Source organism: Schistocerca americana, chromosome 5 (genome assembly GCF_021461395.2).
Source record: "Schistocerca americana isolate TAMUIC-IGC-003095 chromosome 5, iqSchAmer2.1, whole genome shotgun sequence".
NCBI classification, from domain to species: domain Eukaryota; kingdom Metazoa; phylum Arthropoda; class Insecta; order Orthoptera; family Acrididae; genus Schistocerca; species Schistocerca americana.
Window position 1 is genome coordinate 238,392,535 of NC_060123.1, and position 20,485 is coordinate 238,413,019.

General features: G+C 45.0%; 1 protein-coding gene across 1 annotated transcript in view; it reads right to left on the bottom strand.

Moving 5' to 3' along the window:
* The window catches only part of LOC124616289 (neural-cadherin-like), a 966,400-nt gene that overhangs the window by 738,447 nt on the left and 207,468 nt on the right, over nucleotides 1-20,485 (bottom strand). Inside the window, exon 2 of the mRNA XM_047144591.1 lies at nucleotides 566-1,944. Within this exon, the coding sequence (XP_047000547.1) occupies nucleotides 566-1,934 (1,369 nt within the window). The 5' untranslated portion in view covers nucleotides 1,935-1,944. The remainder of the gene's footprint in view (nucleotides 1-565; nucleotides 1,945-20,485) is intronic.

The following is a 20,485-nucleotide window of genomic DNA, read 5'->3' on the forward strand; positions in this document are numbered from 1 at the left end:
AGGCATCACAACAACGTTTCACCAGGCAACGCCGGTCAACTGCTGTTTGTGTATGAGAAATCGGTTGGAAACTTTCCTCATGTCAGCAGGTTGTAGGTGTCGCCACCGGCGCCAACCTTGTGTGAATGCTCTGAAAAGCTAATCATTTGCGTATCACAGCATCGTCTTCCTGTCGGTTAAATTTCTCGTCTGTAGGACGTCATCTTCGTGGTGTAGCAATTTTAATGGCCAGTAGTGTATCATCATCCCGGGCTGACTTAGATAGGGAACCCTGTTTTGTGAACTCTTAAAAGTGAACAGATAATTGTTGTAAATTGGATTTGCTATGTACTGTGAAGTTTACCTACGATTATTTGCACTTAGCCATTGAGGGTTTTTGTGTTTTACATTACATGCAGTGTTACAGACTTCATTTTTCCACAAGTGACAAACATAAGTAAACCTTTTTCACCCATTTAAATTGGAAGCTGAAATTTTTGGTGAATTTCATGAACGTCCCCCGTTAAAGCCAGGCAGGAGAGAATCTATCTGGAGGAAGAAATTAAAAATGATCGGAAGTACTTACGAGCTGCTGCGGCGTTGGTGATGGTGACCCAGAAGTCTATAGTCTTCTCCGGGCCGAGTTCCTCGTAGTCCCACTTCTTCTTGACGCGGACGGCGCCATTAGGCTCGACGGTGACCCAGGGGTTCTCGTCGCGGATCTTGAAGGTCTCGCGCTCCGTCTCCTTCTCCAGCTGGAAGACGACGCGGCCCTCGGTCTCGCCGTCTGCCTCTGTGAACTCTATCCTCTTGGTGGGCCGCACGGCGCGCGTCACGCGGCGCTTGGTGATGCGGTGCACGCTCGGCACGACTTCAGCCACTTCTTCCGGGTCGGGGCCGGGTTCGAACTCTTTCTCGATGTCCTCGATGTGTTCTTCTTCCTCAGATATCGCCAGGAGCTCTCGATCCTGCTGGACCGGGGGCGGCACGTTGAACTGGAGGAAGACGCGCGCCGGTTCGACCGCACTGCGACTGGGGGAGCGGAGGTCGTGCGCCTCGACGATTATCTCGTAGTCGGTGTCCTCCTGCGGCGGGTCGCCGGCCAGCAGCAGCTCGCCCGTCTGCGGCACGATCACGACCAGCCGGCTGGGCGCTCCCAGGGAGAAGACAACGCGGTCCCCGTCGGCGTCCGTCGCGGAGACCTTGCCGACAGTGCGGAAGCGGCCCGGCGGCGGCACCCAGCCCACGTCGACGGGGAAGCGGTACTCCTTGCTGGAGAAGACGGGGCCGTTGTCGTTCTCGTCGAGCACGCGCACGCGCAGCGTGGTGATGGCCCGCTCCAGCCCGAGGGCGTCCTCCGCCTCGACGGTGAGCTCGTAGTCGGCCTGCTGCTCGCGGTCCAGCGGCCAGGCGGTGACGAGCGCGGCGCTGGAGCCGTTGTCCGCCTCCAGGCGGAAGGCGCCGCCGGGGTCGCCGACGAGCAGCCGGTAGAGCAGCGGGCCGCCGCGCCAGCCGGCCGCCGGCTCCAGCGTGGCTACGTGCGTGCCCGCGGGCGCGTTCTCCGCCACCGTGGCCGGGTCGCGGCGCTCCTCGAAACGCAGCATGTCGCGCCGGTCCAGCACGGCCACTTCCAGCGTCCGGTTCACGGCTCCGTCCTCGAGCACGGCGAGCGTCACGTTCCGGCCGAGCAGCGGCCGCAAGTCTGCCGTGGTCATGAGTATGCCGCCGGGCACCAGGGTGAAGAAGTCGGAGAATCCGGTGTCGAGCAGACGGTAGCTGTGGCCCTTCGGGAACTGGCGGACGTCGAAGCCGGGCCGCGTGTCGTGCGCCAGCACGGCCACGTTGCGGCGCCGCGGCGGAGTCCTGGTCCGCAAGGAAGCGTCAGCGGGCGCCGCGCAAGCACACCACAGCAGCACCGCCGCCGCCGCCGCCACCACCAGCCGAGTCCCAAGCATCGCCACACGCCTGCAAGCACACAGGCACGCCTTCACTTAGATTTTTGGACAACATGGTTGTGGAGAAAAGCAGCGATTAGTATGATTAGTCAATAATTCAAAAACAGTCTTCATCGCATTTATAATAATAATAATAATAACAATTATTATTGTTTTTATTATTATTATTATTATACCGCCAACCGGTTTCAACCGGACGCAGGGGTCATCTTCTGCGCGTTTACACCATTGGTCGACTGCTGGTGGTGTCAGTCCTGTCTACATAATGGTAGGTTTAAATGGCTCAGAGCACTATGCGACATAACTTCTGATGTCATGAATCGCCTAGAACTTAGAACTAATTAAACCTAAGTAAGCGCCTGGAACCGCTCGGCCACCTCGGCCGGCTTTAAAATTCAAGTTAAAAGGATATCAATGATACGATTCGTTGATGACATTACTATCTCGAGTGAAAGTGAAGAAGAATTGCATGATCTGCCGAACAGAATCAACAGTCTAATGAGTACAGAGAATGGACTGAGAGTAAATCGAAAAAAGACAAAGGTAATGAGAAGTAGTAGAAATGAGAACAGCGAGAAACTTAACATGAGGATTGATGGTCACGAAGTAGACCAAGTTAAGGAATTCTGCTTCCTAGGCAGTAAAATGACCAGTGACGGGCGGAGCAAGGAGGACATCAAAAGCAGACTAACAATGGCATTCCTGGCCGAGAGAAGTCTATTAATATTAAATATCGGCCTTAATTTGAGGAAGAAATTTCTGAGAATGTGCGTCTGGGGTACAGCACTGTATGTTAGTGGAACATGGAGTATGGGAAAATCGAAACAGAAGAGAATCGAAGTATTTTAGGTGTGATGCTACATACGAATGTTGAAAATTAGGTGGACTGATAAGGTAAGGAATGAGGAAGTTCTGCGCAGAATCGAAGAGGAAAGGAATATGTGGAAAACACTGACAAGAGAGGGAACATGATGATAGGACATCTCTTAAGTCATCAGGGAATAAATTCCATGGTACTAGAGGGAGCTGTAGAGGGCAGAAACTGTAGACGAAGACAGAAATTGGAATACATCCAGCAAACAACTGAGGATGTCGGTTGAGGGAATTCGTGGCGGGCCGCATAAGAAAAAGTATTAGACAGATCGAAGATTGCAACGATAATTAAAGACTTTTGGGCCAGCCCAGTTCCAGGGGCACGCCCACTGGGATCAGCTCGCTGGGCGTGCCCATCTCATAGTAGATTTATATCAAACTGGCACAGCCTGTAACGCTGCAGGTAGTGTAGAGTAGTTGATTAGCATAGAATACCTTCAATACGGAGTCATAGTACTTAAAGATAACAACATAACTTGCCTGTAGCAGATCAGTTACTAACACAGTACTTGTAGATCAGCTGGAACAATAAATTATTGTAACACTGATACGAACCAGTAATCATATAAGGTAGTAGTTTATCATCTATAAAAATATAGACTGAATAAAGAATTTTAAAAAAAATGACTACATTAACACCCAAAGGCGGAAATAAATGGCTACAGGGTGTGGCACGGAAAACCGTCCCCGTGTGCTAGACGGTTCACTCTCACCCGCCAATTATCGTCTATTATTTCGAAGCAGTTGCGACTACCTTTTGTACTCTTAGTATGACAGCCGTCGAGACTTGATTAAAACGTGTCAACTAAATACACTGGCGGAAAAAAAATAGCACACCCTTTTAGAAATTTCGAATTCGTTGAAGATTTATCGTTGCTACAGTACATATGGAGTGCACGAAATGATTACATTTACAGATTTACAGATCAACAGCACAGGCGGTTCTGGGGTACTGGGTAGCGACTCTTGCTGTAACACTTACATTAGTACACAGTTAGCTTTCACGGGCGGCAGCGCACGCACTGACTCTAGCATCCAATCGATCTTACAGATGGTGAATTCTGTCCCGGGATACGTCATCCCACACCCGCTCGACCTGTTCACGCTGTTCTTAAGAGGTGTCGGTCGACGAGTAGTACGACTCACTTCTCATCCCATCATATCCCACGCATGCTCGACTGGAGACCAGGGAAGCTGCTGCACGTACAGTTTCACGGGCGCTGTGTGGAGCGAGGATTAACCATTTGGATCGACTCATCTTCCCGTTGCAAGAACGGCCACGGCCATTTTATGCGGCTTTATGATGGCAGGGTTACATATCAAACGACTTTTGCACGATATGATGTTGCCCCAAAAAGATGAAACGCTTTATTGACAGTAAATAACTTCGCAACCGAGACTGTTTTTATTCCGCAATAATTCCAAACCGTTTTCTGTAGCACCCTGCCACGATGGAATAGCGATTTTTTTTATAAAACTTGTGAATTACTGTAGGTGGTCATTTCGAACAATTGAGAGTGGAATATTGTACCCGCTGCTGTATTTCGTGAGTGATGAAACGTGATACCTTCAATTGGACATGTGGACTCCCAGAACGCTAGATACTGGTCAACAAACAACCTCTCTACAATGATTGAGGAACCTCTTCACGGTGAAAAAATCGGAGTGTTGCGTGCCGTGTTCAACAAGTCGGATTGTGGGTGTCACATTTTTTTGAAACAACGATAAACACTGCTGTCTATATGGAAGCTTTGAGTAAGTTTACGTATAGTTGACCTCCAAGAAAATACGTATGCTGTCTTTCAACAGGATGTCACACCTAACGCAAGTCAATCTTACGAATTCATGAAAGATTAACAGAAGAAAGGATTGTCAGCAAAATGGATTGTGGCCTCCGCGTTCGCCGGGCCTAACCACTTGTGACTTTCATCTTTGTGCCAGTCTGAAGGAAAAAAGGAAATGAGCGTTTGGCGAAATTGGCCGGGAGGCCCTTTGCAGGGCAGGTCCGGCCGCTTTGGTGCAGGTCTTATTACATTCGACGCCACAATGGGCGACCTGCGCACCGGATGGGTATGAAATGATGATGAAGACAACACAACACCCAGTCTCTGAGTGGAGAAAATTCCCGATCCAGCCGGGAATCGAACCCGGGCCCCTTAGGACGGCAGTCTGTCACGCTGACCATTTTAAAAAAAATTTAATCTCATTTTGTTAGTTTACGTCCGTTGTATCTGCTCGGGGTGGACGTCGCAAGACACCCGTTTCAGTTCGTCGTTGATCCATTAACTCAGTTTTTTATTGCAGAGGGCAGCTAACTCACTGACCGAACACGCAGAGTTAACGTGCCGGCTGACCATTCAGCTATCAGGGCGGACAGTCTGAAGGAGAAAGTATACGGGAATAACCTGTTAACGCAGGAGGACTTGAAGGACAAGATTCGTAATGAAATTTTTGATAACTGATGCGGCAGAGTTGCGCAGAGTGTACATTAACATATTACGGTGCGTGCAAAAGGGCAACGTCATTTTCAGCACCTAGCGCAATGTAAGGTAAAAAATAAGCTTAATTCAGTAAATATTGAACTTTGCATTAGATTATTTGTTATTTCTTTACTACCTCATTATTACATGTTTATCTCTTGTTGTATCTGCTTGTGATGGGCAGCAATTCGTGCATTATTGCCGAGCAGTCTGTACTTCAGGGCCGGTTTTTCGTGCGCCACGTTCTACTTATCCCTTTCTTATTTCTGTATCCACCTAGGTCGCTAAAGTGAACACACACACAAAATGTAAAGAAGATGACTATATCTTCAAAGCTGTTTTCAGCAGTCCCAGAAAAAGCAGTGTCTAAATTGAATTGGAAAACAAAGGAAATACAAGATCTCGGAAAGATATTAAATAACCACAGGTCTGCTGACGATATTGTTCACTATGAAAATAATACAACAGAAGTTCAAATACTGCTTAGCGAACTTGTGTTAGTTTGCTGTGACGTTGGTCGAAAATGAGCATGAAAAAAACAGTCATGATGAATGAATGGACACTGGAGGGCAATACGAAGGGCCTTCAATAAGATATGAAACACAGCGTTTTTTTCCCTGCCAGGTTCGGTTGAAAAAATGTGGGGTTGGTTGTGGGACTTGGTGTAATATTACCGCTTCAGCTCCTAAGTTTCACGAATTTACGACTGGTGACAGTTCCGTACTAACGGAGGTGCGTTCCAAACAGAGAGCTGACATTGAGCGTCTTGTGGGGGAAAACCAGAGCATCGTAGATATTCAAGGGCGCTTGCAGAATGTCTACGGAGACCTGGCACTGAATAAAAGCACGGTGATTCGTTGGGTGAGGCGTCTGTCATCATGAAACAAGATCGGGTAAACCCGTCCCATTTCCTGCTTGCCGGTCGCCCGCACACAGCTGTGACACCTCCAGTGTTGAAACGTGCGGACACTCTCATTCGATGTGATCGACGGATCACAATCAAACCACCTCGCTGCACAAGTGGGCGTCTCTGTTGGTAGTGCTGAAAAACTCACACATCACTTGTGTAACTCAGAGATTTGTGCCCTCTGGGTTTTTCGTCGTCTAGCAGAAGATCATAAAGAGCAACGAGTTTCGCCCATTCAAGGATGCACTCCGCAGGAAGCTGTACCTGGATGTTGGGGATTTTACGATGCAGCAACATGTTGGCTCCGACGTCGACCATTGGAGTGGTACCACACAGGACTACACTAACGTGGCGCAAGGCCGTCGTACTGAATGGAGATTATGTTGAAAAATAGTGTTTTGTAGCCAAAAGAGTGGGGAATAATATAGTACATTGGAATTATGAGTAAATTAATCTGCTTTCAGAAAAAAAATGTTGCATTACTTATTCAACACCCTTCGTAAAGTGCAAAGGGTACAGAATACGTATATCTGGGTCAGTTTGTGAATATGAAGCGAGAAATAAAACCAGAAATATTTCATCGTATTAAATTGGGTTGGCAAGTTTAATATTTGAAATCTAAAATGGCTAAGCTGAAGAAAACAATTTTTGACCAATGTATATCGCCAGGAATAACTTACGACTGTGAGACATCGACATTAAATGAGTTCATTGTTAGAAAACTAATAGTAACCCAAAGATAAATGGAACGATTAACGATGGACGGGATGGAGTAAGTGGTTTCTAAGATACTGCTACACGAATGTAATCGTAATGGGTATGCCGCAGGTGACATTAAATCAGTGAACCGTTTCATTGGCAGTTTATGTGGCAAATTGTACTTAAAAAAATTCTACCATTGACATCAATGCATTAAATAATTTCGTTTCTCCTTTATGTATATGTTGCGTTGTTAGTCTGACGTCACACATACATTCTTCTTTAATGTATATTTGTCAATACTTGTAGTCAAACTGTTCCCAAAGAGAGTAGAAGAACGGACTTCATCTGTAGACACATCCTGGCTACTTTTGCGGAGAGTGACACACCGAAGTATCACTACTTGTACCTTCTATGGGCTCTGTAATGCCGTTGAAACATTATAAAGTTTCGATTAAGTAATCAATTTCTCTCTACATCACACAGATACAAAAGTTCTCGATATACACCAATAACCGACTGTCGAAAATGCACACATAGAAAACCCAGTTACGATACTTTCTGCGTTTCCAGAAACATTTCAGTTTAAAACTAGAGTGATAAATTCGTATTGAATTGTCTTTGACTAAACACTGCAGATTACTAAAGAAACTTCCCATCTACAGATGGCACATGTGTCATGTCGAAAACTGTGGAGAACGGTGCGAATGATTTAAGGGAGCAGATAGTATCTACATGAGGTTTGCGGAAAACACTGTGTCCTACCGCTTAACTGCCACAAAACTCACTGAATGCAACTTGTGAAGGGGATGTGCAAAATGACATTTTGTTATCATACAATGTACAAAATTCAGTGATTTGAAAATTTTAAAAGAAATTCGAGATTCGGGAAAACATTTTACAAAAAATTGAATACTGTTGTCTTCGGCATCAAAATGGTCCCATCTGTCACTGACAAACGTAAACTATTGCGTACTTTATCTTTCTTCACTCAATTGTATTCCATGGTACCTGAACAGCTAATTTGCTTATTTACAAAAGACATTCTTAGTTCAGATAAGGTCTTTTAGAACGATCTGTGGTTACAAGATAATCAATATCCGGTACACCGCTGTTTGAGCGCCTATGAATTCTAATTGTGGCTGTGCTGCACATGTCCTCCATAGGATTTAAATCGAATTTAACAAACTTGTGAAGAGCTTTCACTGGAATGAAGAAAATCGATAAACGAACAATAAATAATCGGCAACGTGGTGCACAATATCTTTTGCGGACTGTGTGCCAGGATGAAATATCAAAGTTTAATAATACATTCACGTGTCGATACAGTTCACTCTGAGTGTAGAAACAGCATGGGGGGGGGGGGGGGGGGAACTGTTAAGTTGAGAAATTTGCTTGACAAAATTCTAGGCTAATGGCTTAGAACGTCATAGTTAATACTATTTAATCTTTGTGATAACAGTCCACAAAAATCGAATAATAGCTTTACAGACAAATATCAGGAGGTAGTTTAGAACAGCCGACGCAACAGCTGAGGTTCGTATCAACTTAGTCTCGGCTATGGATTGTTAGCCTGCAAAGCAGAAATTAATATGCAACACTGTACTATTTGCCCCAACAGCACCTTCTTCTGCCAGCTTTGGAACTGTTTAATGATTACTCAAACGTCGTTTTGACGGAAATGGTATTGAAATTGGAGCACGTGTCAGCAGTTTTAACACCAAAGAAGGAAGCTCAAAAGTGACTGGAAAACGCTAGTAATACGTCAGTTGTAAAAATTTATCATACGTTGTTGAATATCTATGAAGAAAGTTTCGCCAATTGACAGGAAACATCAGAGTGGCTAAAGTTAGGGACGCGTCGAAACAACAGTTTCAGCGAATCATACAGAACCATAAGGCGCACCAGTAACGTGATTGTCTCCTGATCTGAGGCTGTTGGATCCCTGATGTTCAGCAATGTAGGCAGATGTTTCCCCTAACGAAGTGAATTCTGGCTTCACTCTCAGACCACTGTGATAAATTACATTACAACGAGAATTAATTTCTTATCTGCAAAAAATACCTACTATGCTGAAAATAGAGTGTTACGTGGGAAAAAACATTTATTGTGACAAATAAAGAGTAAAATATCGAAGATGACAATGCTTCTTTCATGATTTACATCGCGACAGTCCATCATATTCTCTGTGTGTGTATTTAACCTGCTATTTTTTGTGTATTGCTCTCAGACGTTTGAATTATGTGTTTGCTAGAGAATGGTTCTACACACCACTACAACTAAGGTATGAATGTCATAACAAAGAATAAATTTAGTCTAATAGGAATAACACCTCTTCAAAATATTAACAAACGCCAGTGAAAACAAACAGTAGGAGTAAAGTAAATCTTTGTTGAGCAATCTTGTTTATCGCACCACGTGTCGTGCCAGATTTCCTACAGGCATGTAACCTACTAAATCTGGTTTCAGTTTCCAACCGAAAATATTTCGACAGGGTTCTCTTGCCCTCTATCGCTACATTCATCTTGAAAATTAAAGCAGCTGTTTGCTGATAAGAATAAATTAGTACCTAATAAGGTGGCACAGTGGGGAGAATAGACTTTCAGATACTACACAGACCAACTACATGGATATTTTCCGTGGTTTTCACAAACAGTTTAAGGCGAAAGTTGGGATCGTTTCTACGAAAAGGAATCAGCCAATTCCCTTTCCCACACCGTATCCTGCCCGAGCTTATCCCCGTCTCGGTCGTCGAAAAGATCTTCCTATAATAAAGTAATTCTGTTTCAAAATAAAATTCAACGATTTGTAAGTCTGGTAAAAAAAATGTACATCAGTGTTTTTCCTGTTTAATTCCATGATTCTCAGCTGTAACCGCACATGCGGTTCATTTCATGATTTGAGTACGTATTGCGAGTGGTCACAGGAAAGCTGGATGAGATTTATCCCATGTAAGTAAATATTGTTATACAACTTTGTTGTAGATAATAGTATACGATTCATGTTTATTATGCAACGTGTAGCAACATTCGAAACAGCAAGCGTATTTTCAGATGGTTGGCCTTCTCAAAACACACGCTCTTTGCATGGTGTATTACACTACTGGCCATTAAAACTGCTACACCAAGAAGAAATGCAGATGATAAACGGGTATTCATTGGACAAATGTATTATACTAGAACTGACATGTGATTACATTTTCGCGCAATTTGTGTGCATAGATCCTGAAAAATCAGTACCCAGAACAACCACATCTGGCCGTAATAACGGCCTTGATACGCCTCGGCATTGAGTCAAACAGAGCTTGGATAGCGAGTACAGGTACAGCTGCCCATCCAGCTTCAACACAGTACCGCAGTTCATCAAGAGTAGCGACTGGAGTATTGTGACGAGCCAGTTGCTCGGCCACCATTGACCAGACGTTTTCAATTGGTGAGAGGTCTGGAGAATGTGCTGGCCGGGGCAGCAGTCGAACATTTTCTGTATCCAGAATGGCTCGCACAGGACCTGCAACATGTGGTCGTGCATTATCCTGCTGAGATGTAGGGTTTCGCAGGGATCGAATGAAGGGTAGAGCCAGGGGTCGTAACACATCTCAAATGTAATGTCCACCTTTCAAAGTGCCGTCAGTGCGAACAAGAGGTGACCGAGACGTGCAATGGCACCCCATACCATCAGGCCGGGTGATACGCCAGTATGGCGATGACGAATACACGCTTCCAATGTGCGTTCACCGCGATGTCGCCAAACACGGATGCGACCATCATGATGCTGTAAGCAGAACCTGGATTCATCCGAAAAAATGACGTTTTGTCATTCGCGCACCCAGGTTCGTCGTTGAGTACACCATCGCAGGCACTCCTGTCAGTGATACAGCGTCAATGGTAACCGCAGCCATGGTCTTCGAGCTGATTGTCCATACTGCTGCAAACGTCGTCGAACTGTTCCTGTAGATGTTTGTTGTCCTGCAAACTTCCCCATCTGTTGACTCAGGGATCGAGACGTGGCTGCACGATCCGTTACAGCCATGCAGATAAGATGCCTGTTATCTCGAATGCTAGTGATACGAGGCCGTTGGGATCCAGCACGGCGTTCCGTATTACCCTCCTGAACCCACCGATTCTATATTCTGGTAACAGTCATTGGATCTCGACCAACGCGAGCAGCAATGTCGCGATACGATAAACCGCAATCGTTATAGGCTACAACCCGACTTTTATCAAAGACGGAAAGGTGATGGTACGCATTTCTCCTCCTTCACGAGACATAACAACAACGTTTTACCAGGCAACGCCAGTCAACTGCTGTTTGTGTATGAAAAATCGGTTGGAAACTTTCCTCAGGTCAGCACGTTGCAGGTGTCGCCACCGGCGCCAACCTTGTGTGAATGCTCCGAAAAGCTAATAATTTGCATAACACAGCTTCTTCTTCCTGTCGGTTAAATTTCGCGTCTGTAGCACGTCATCTTCGTGGTGTAGCAATTTTAATGACCAGTAGTGTAGGTATACAGCGCGTGATACTCTTTCTAACTAGAATGCTAAAATGTAATTGTTTTCGGTTTTCTATCTTTTTGCTTTCCTTCCCCATTGCCGTGCATCACCTAAATGTCGTACAAATTACATTTTATATTTAGTAGAGACACATGGTTCGGATATGAAGGCACAAATAGCGGTGCATTTCCTCACAAAACGGAAAACTCAGAAGTATGAGGCTACTACGCTGCTTCCCCTTCTCACTACTTGAAAAGGGCACACAAGTGTTCCACGCCTCTACAAAGAGCCTCTGCAAACAGCTGCGCGAGCAGTGAATTACGTTTCTAGTAACCATGAACAAGACAACTGGAGTGCCCTCGTCGACAAGGATGGACCTGCAAGATGGAGCAGGTAACGTGTAAAGTATCGAAAAAATCATAACAGTCCGTCTTCAGTAACATTGTCTTGAAATAACTCCCTACAGAAACGTTACAAACCAATTAAGCCAAGCTTTCCACGTAGCAGACTGATCATTAGCAAAGCGTAAGTACACGTGCAAGCTTAGGTAAACAGAGATTCTGTGGAGTGTATTACAATAGTTATACACGCTTACGGTCAGGATTGTTCACCGAGCGAGGTGGCGCAGTGGTTAGACACTGGACTCGCATTCGGGAGGACGACGGTTCAATCCCGCGTCCGGCCATCCTGATTTAGGTTTTCCGTGATTTCCCTAAATCATTTTAGGCAAATGCCGGGATGGTTCCTCTGAAAGGGCACGGCCGACTTCCTTCCACATCCTTCCCTAAACCGATGAGACCGATGACCACGCAGTCTGGTCTCCTTCCCCAAACAACCAACCAACCAACCAGGATTGTTCGTAATCATCAGCTGTGGTGTTCACTAATTGGCTCCCACGGTCAGTAACCAGAAGGTAGTTGGTGCCGACTGTTCCGGCGTAACCACAAGGGCCGGCACGAAGACGAAGAAAGCAAAAGCAGAGAAGGCTGTGTGAGACGACGTCAGCCAATAGTCCTCTGACCAGGACCGCACCACAACAGGAGCGGCCTCTACAAGGAGACAATATAAGCACCGCTCCTGCCAGCCTCGGCCGCACAGTACTAGACGGAGACTAGCAGAGCAGCGCAGTACTAGACCCGGCCTAGCAGAGAGCGCTATGATAGCAGTTATTAGTGATCCACAAACTGTGTGAGAAACTTGAGTGAACATTGTAGATAGCAAAGAACTGACTCACTTGCATATCGACCGTCGCTTGCGAAACCGTTGTAAATTCAGATCTAACAAGGGAACCTCCCCATCGCACCCCCCTCAGATTTAGTTATAAGTTGGCACAGTGGATAGGCCTTGAAAAACTGAACACAGATCGATGGAGAAAACAGGAAGAAGTTGTGTGGAACTATGAAAAAATAAGCAAAATATACAAACTGGGTCGTCCATGTGCAATATAGGCAATATTAAGGGCAGTGTGAGACGAGGAGAGCCGTGGTCCCGTGGTTAGCGTGAACAGCTGCAGAACTAGAGGTCTTTGGTTCAAATCTTCCCTCGACCGAAAATTTTAACTTTTTATTTTCAGTTTATGTGACAAACCCTTATGTTTTCATCACTTTTTTTGGAGTGATTATTACATCCACAAGAAAACCTAAATCGGGCAAGGTAGAAGAATCTTTTTACCCATTCGCCAAGTGTACTAGTTAGGTGGGTCGACAACATATTCCTGTCATGTGACGCACATGCTGTCACCAGTGTCGTATAGAAGAGACACGTCCTTTCGTCAACTAATCGCACGGGTTTGCGGTGCTGTCGCAAAACACAGACACTAAACTTATTACAGTGAACAGAGACGTCAATGAACGAACGGACAGATCATAACTTTGCGAAAATAAAGAAAGCAAAATTTTCAGCCGAGGGCAGATTCGAACTAAAGACCTCTCGTTCCGCAGCTGTTCACGCTAACCACGGGACCACGGCGCTCCTCGGCTCACATCGCCCTTAATATTGCCTATCTTAGGCATGGACGACCCAGTTTGTATATTTTGCTTATTTTTTCATAGTTCCACACAACTTCTTCCTGTTTTCTCGATTGATCTGTGTTCAGCTTTTCAAGGCCTATCCACTTTGCCAACTTATAACTAAATCTGAGGGGGGTGCGATGGGGATGTTCCCTTGTAAGTATTGTTAATCTTCTTTCTTGTAATAAAAACCATTAATGTGATTGGCTTGAATTGCTGTATAGCATTCCGCGAACGCAGCATCCTTTAGCCACCTTGTACGAGACGAGTGGGCAGGAGCCCACACTGACAACAATTTATGCCACACAACTTCCGCCATCTTGTGCTGTTGAAGTTAGCAGCCGCAGACACTATCAACCTATCACAGTCACTAGCCGCATAATCGCTTCCCTTCACAAGATACCCCCTCCATCAGTTGAAAAATCCCTGACTGCGAAGTGCAGGATCATACCGCCTGAGAAGCTACCTGGTACCCACTCACCTGACATCACGGCACATTTTAAACTTCATTTTTACCATTTTTATTAATTTGACCACTTTTTTCAGGGAAACAGCATGTAGTCTCAGGCTGTTACATGTATGATTAATTCTTACATTACGATTAAATTTAAATCCAGCGGGATAGCCGCGCCCGTTAGCACGCCGCTTCCGGGACTCAGGTAGGCACCTCGGATCCGGGCCGAATCCGCCGGCGGATTAACGGCTAGGGTCGGTGTATACCGGTCAGCCTGGATGTGGTTTTTAGGCGGTTTTTCACATCCGACTAGGGGAATACCGGGCTGGTACCCACGCCCCACCTCACTTATACGATTCGCAAACATTTCGAAAACTTTCTCACACTTTCATTATGGATAACACTATATGCAGACAGTTGAGATAAACAAATTCCGTCCCAGAGGGTAAAGGGATGGCGTCAGGGTAGACTCCTTGTCATCTTGTAACACTGAGAATGCCACAGAATAACAATGCCGACCCCTGTAAATACCTGATAAAGGCAAAAGAAAAAAAAAGAATAATTAAATTTAAATTTTTTCGACCACCGGCCTCAATAAAGCCGTGAGATGTTACGTATATCACCGCCCAGTTACAGAGATAGCCAGATTATCATGGTAAAGGTGTAGCATCAACATTTGCTTTGAAAATTTGTATTTAATATGCATTTTACACAATCAGGTCAGGTAAAATGATTCTGAGGTGAATTTGGAGTATTCAGAGGTAAGTTTGGGCATTTTTAGAGAATTCTGAATTGCATGAGTTGGCTACAATGACTGCAAGACAGTGGCAGTTGAAAATCACGTGTTTGTACGCGGTCCTGGATTCATTATGTGATGAGAGTTTTTTGAATGTTATGCTGATTGTTGAGAATATTGGTGATTATCAGTTGTTTAAACAGTGAATAACGATTTAAGTAAACTATTTGGAATTAATTCCAAAGAATAGATCTGAGGCCAAGTTAGCAGTCTATTTCAGTTGTGTTGGAGTCACCCAAATTGAGGTTATAGGTAGTAAGAAAGAAATTTCACCCACTACAGTTGCCATTGCTAGGACACTTTTGGCAGAAGAGCGCTACACACAGCACCAAATTGCTTCCAGACTCAGGATCTCACAACAGACAGTGAATAACATTAAAAATTTTAAATCCGAAAAATTTGTTGATCGACAACAACACACGTGCAGACATGGAAGAAAACCAAAATTGTGACCTAGAATTCAGCGAAAATTGAAAAATATGTTCATTTACAACCGTAAAGCTACAAGCATGCAACTCTCTGCGCTGTTGGGGGATTGGCTTAAAACGGCTAAACTAGGGAAAATACCTAAGCACTCGACTGTTGAGGCCTGGAAAGAGGTATTTACGAAAAAACTTGGTGCGTTAATACAAATGTCATTACGTGAACTCGTTCCCAAATGTTTTTCTTGAAAAATTTGTGGATATGGTTAGCAAACTTTGCTTATGAATATCACTAAATTTTTTTAGTAATGCAATGTATGGTAGTAAGTAAAGGCCTAATATTTACTTCCAGGTGTGTTTCAGCGATGAATCAATGTACTGTGTCACAGAAGAAAGTAGCCAGTATGTGAGGAGGACGGAATCGAAGGAGTTTCATCAAGACTGCGTACGCCATAATGTGAAGTATCCCGCATCAGTTATGATCTGGAGTGTTTTTTTATGGAAGGATACAGAAAATCTGTACATTGTTGAAGGTTCTATGAATCTAGGACAATATATCAAAGTGTTAAAGGAGAGACTTCTGCCTCGGACCAGGCGCTGCATTAACGGCAAAGATCATATTTTCATGTATTATGGAGTATCATGCTATACGGCTAAGGGTATGGGAAAGTTTCTGGATGAAACTGGTGTTACTGTGCTTCCATGGCCTGGGAATCCATCCCAATCGAAAATCTGCAGGAAATAGTTAAGAAGAATATAAGAACATAGGTCACAACAAAGAATGATTTGATAGAATTGTTGACACAAACATGGCTCTGTGACCCAGATATTCAAAACAGTTGTAAAAAACTAGTAGAAGTTTGCCTAAATGGACAAAGATGTTAATAAAGTTAAAAGAATGCAAACCGAGCGAGGTGGCGCAGTGGTTAACACATTGGACTCGCATTCGGGAGGACGACAGTTCAAACCCGCGTCCGGCCATCCTGATTTAGATTCTCCGCGATTTCCCTAAATCGCTTCGGATAAATGCCTGGATGGTTCCTTTGAAAGGACACAGTCGACTTCCTTCCCCTTCCTTCCCCTTCCTTCCCTAATCCGATGGGACCGATGACCTCGCTGTTTGGTCCCTCCCGCCAAATAATCAACCAACCAAACCTTTCAGACCGACGAACGCGCAGGGAGGCAGCGGACTGTGCGTGCGCCAGATTTGGAAGACTGGATTCTTCAGGATATTGAGACGAATCCTGGCACAATCTCCACGAAAGTGGCTGGCCAACATGGTGTAAGCTAAAGTACGATTATGTGTATCCTGCATGACAACCTCTTCTACTCCTTTCACCTGCAGTCCCATGGAGGTCGCTTTAATGATCTGCTGTGAAGTGGACGCGATGCAGCTCTGTACTGTGTTTAGGGATGATTTTTTGTCGTTGCACTCACTTCGTTCAATTCCAGACACATGTTCAGAGGACATTTTTTCCTCCATTTCCAGGCAGGAAACCGTCCCGTGGAGGAGGGGTGGGAGGGGGAAAGGTTATTTTTGCGCCTTTAGGACGGAAATCAGTAAATGTTATTTGCGTGTACAATTTCAGAAAAATTAAATGATTTGCTAGAGGAAGAGCTTCACAAATTGAGCGACCAGTGCCGTATTGGCCCAATTCTATCCCTTATGCAAGCGGTTATATGGCTTGGCATTGATTGACAGAGTTGTTGAATGTCCTCCTGACTGATATCGCGCTAAATTATGTCCAACTGATGTGTTGGATCTTATGAATCCCGAGCAGGCTCCAAACGTTGTCAGTTGGGGATGGTTTAGCAAGCACGAAAACAAGCAATAGAAACTCTCATTATGTGCGGGTGAGCATTATCTTGCTGAAATGTAAACGTACCACCCTATTATAAGTGTACCGCGTATGACAACAAAAGGGGTTCTGGTGTGAAAAGAAATGACACTTCAGACCATCTCTCCCGTCTGACGGGCCGTATGGAAAGCGACAGTCAGGCTGATGTCCTACCGCTATCGGGGCCGTCTCCAGACACGCCTGCGCTGATCATTGGGGTTCAGTTCGGACCGGGACTCATCACTGAAGACAATTCTACTCCAGCCAATGGGATTTCAGGCCAATGTGGCCGCCAGCCCTGCAAATGGGTTTGTTGGTGTACAGAGGTCAATGGTAGCCGGCGCAAGGGGTGCCTTGAGCTCAGTCCCCTTTCTGTGAGCTGCCTATTAATGGTTCTGGTGGCCACTTAAGTCCAAGTTGCACATTTGATTGATGATAATGATGAATCCGGGACTCTGAGTGCCTCTCTGAAGATTGCTCGGTCCCCACACATTCTGTCGTCTCTCTAGGCCAACCCCTTCCTTCCTGTCGATGTTCTCGGCCATGGTTCACCCATTCCTGCCAACATTGTCGAATAGTGGCATCGCTCCTATTCAAACGTCGAGCAATTCGCCGATTACTCCAAAGGCTTCTATGAGACAAACTACACGTCCTCTCTCAAATGTTGACATCTACGTATATTGTTCATGCGCGTATCTGCGAGGCATAGTGACTGTCCAACTGAGTACCCGCAATGAAATGCGCGAATACTTTATACCCTGGTATAAACGTTTTTACTATTCTTGCCGGCTGTGCTGTGAAATTGCGCTGTAGCATCACACATTCATCCATCGCTCGCCAAAGTCTATAGCTTTGTGTTTTCCGTCGATATCAATTTGTGACCAATTTGCATAACTCCTTCGTGAGACGTCGGTTTTCTTTCTTCTCTTTTTTATTAGAGCGTATTCATTTGTTGAAGCCCCTAGTTCGTTGCCAGTTCCCTACCAGATCCATTAGCTGAATAGGTGAAGGTACTAATATTAATAAACTACTTGAGCCGTGCGTGGCTCATGTTCCCGCCATCATGTATTTTACACACTGTTTTAACGTACTTCCACCTCACTACGTTAATTTAAATTATTACTGTCACTGAGTCGCTGTTTTATCTGACCCTGAGCTGCGCTAGCAGCGTCTATTGATATATCCCCTCTCATAGTATCTGCTCGACTGCTATTTCTTCCCGGTTGTCAGTTTGGGTCGTGAGTTCGGGCTGCCAGTGGGTTGGAACGCGTCTGGAGCCCAGTCCAGACCTACCAGTCGGGGAGTTGCAATGCGACATTAGTGCAGTCGGGTTGGAGCAGCAGTGAGGTCTGCGTCGACATGGCTCGCCCGACCATTGCCGCCACGCATCACTTGAGCCGGGCCACGGTCTTGGTGGATCGTCGGTCGGTCGCCCTTACTAGATGACGCGTTTTGGTTCGCCGATCTTTCATGAGTCGGCTGAATGTGTGTGTGTGCGTTTGTGTGTGTGTGTGTGTGCATCGACTCCCGATTTTTGTCTTCGCGCGTCTTTAGTTACTGTTGTGTATAGTTCAGGTCCTCGTGCAAGTGTTGTCAGGTTGTGCGTGTAGTTTGTGCGATTTGATTGACAAGTTATTTTAAATGTTCTCGGCGTATTGGCTTGGAGAGTTCGGTCGTGTCATCGGGCGACGTGTAACTTGTTTTCTGAGCGCTTCTGGGCCCCTTCAATTACCATCTTGTGGAACTTGGGTCGGTCCTTTCCTGGTGCAGGGATGTCGGTTAGCCAGTGGGCGTGTTTCCTCTGCATGCTTGGGTCCCACCCAGTATTTCCGCCGTCGTGTGTCTGGAAGTGAGTGGGAGACGCACCAGCAGTGCAGTCGCGACGGAGCAGCAGTCGCGGACGGACCAGCAGGCATTCTATCGGTTGCTGCGGGCCAGTGAAGATATCTCCTCGCGGTGCAGTCGCTGGGTCCGCTGCCGGTCCCTGCGCAGTGTCGGAGCGTGTGTGGAGCTGTCCGATCGCTACCAGCTTCGTGGTTCACCGAACCACGACGTCAAAGTTGAGTGGTGTTTTAAGTACCCAAGTCTCGTCCATTCATGTTGTGTTTCGTTTCGGAGGTTCGCTCTTTGGGAGGTTTTCCTGTGAGCAACACCGAGTGTTTGTACATATTTGATTGTTAATAATTACGTCCGTAACACTTTGTATTTGAGTTCTTATGTACCGATTGGTGGCAAGCAAGTCGTTTTGTCGGTCGGTCCGTGGCTGTCCCTTGGTTGGGTTCCGACGGATCAAGTGTTGTTGGGCTCACCACCTGTCTCACCTAAGTGAACGAGGGGAGACCGACCCCCTGGAGGCTTCTGAGTGCCGTTGTCTTTATTGTCTTTCTCACCGGTGTTTAATTATGTTTTCAGCAACTTATAATTTAAGGCTTATGATTATTTTTCTCTTCATTCTTAAAAATTTTGCAAAATTAATTGTGGGCTTTCAGTCTTGCAACCTTATTCTTAAAATTATCTTTCAAGTTTAAACATTGCGGCCTTCTGCCTTTAAAAGATTAAGGTAATACGTTTTAAAATTTTGAACCTTAATTGTGGGCTTCAGCCATTGGTATTGCACCTTGCATATGTTTGTTCTATCTGCTTTGCCTTGAGGCTTTCCACTTAGCCGTGATATATGTTTTTTTAATTTTTTATTTGCTTTTTTTCAATTGCATTTTTATCTTGTTGATTTTTAAGATTTCTTGTTTTTAAACATTGTGGTCTTCTGTCTTAAAAGTCTATGGTAATATATTCTAAAATTTTGAAAATTAATTGTGGCCTTCAACCATTTGTATTGCACCTTGCAGATGTTGGCTCTATCTACTTTGCTTTGAGGCTTTCGACCTGGCTGTGATATGTTTTTTTAATTATTTTATTTGCTATTTTAACTGCATTTTTATCTTGTTGATTTTTAAGATTTCTTGTTTGGAGGCCTTCAGCCGTGAAAGTGTTGCATTTGGTAAAGGTTCGGCTAAGTGCCGCTTTAGTTGTAAATGTGTTATTAAATTACAATAAATTACAATTAGAAGGTGAAACTGACCCCAAACTTATTTGGCCCTTTCTACGATCCTAATTACCTGTTCTGCTCAGCGGGTTGTTAATAAAAATCAGAGAGTCTTTCAGATAGGTATGAATATGAACGAAATCAGTTGATTGTTCACGAAGCCAGCAGTAAGTTCGCTTGCTGTACTAAACTGCCCTCAACAGAAAGTGGTACACCGTAAACACCTCGAGCTAACGCTGCTAAACTGATCCTCCATTATTTACACGATTATGGGATTTTGAATAAAATTTCATCTTAATTAGAGCTTATTTTCTGTACAGAAAGGAGTCAGTCCTAAATATAAATCATCAGAGCTTAGTTTCTATACAGAAGGAAGTCAACATAGAAACGATGTATCTAACGTGGAGATTGTAACACTGCATGTCCAGAGAATGCGCATGTGCAGCTTATCACCATGTTTCGAACTCTAGGGAAGGTCGAATCTTTGGCATGACACGGGAGCATCATACCGACAATGAAAAATCGCGCGGACAGTTGAAT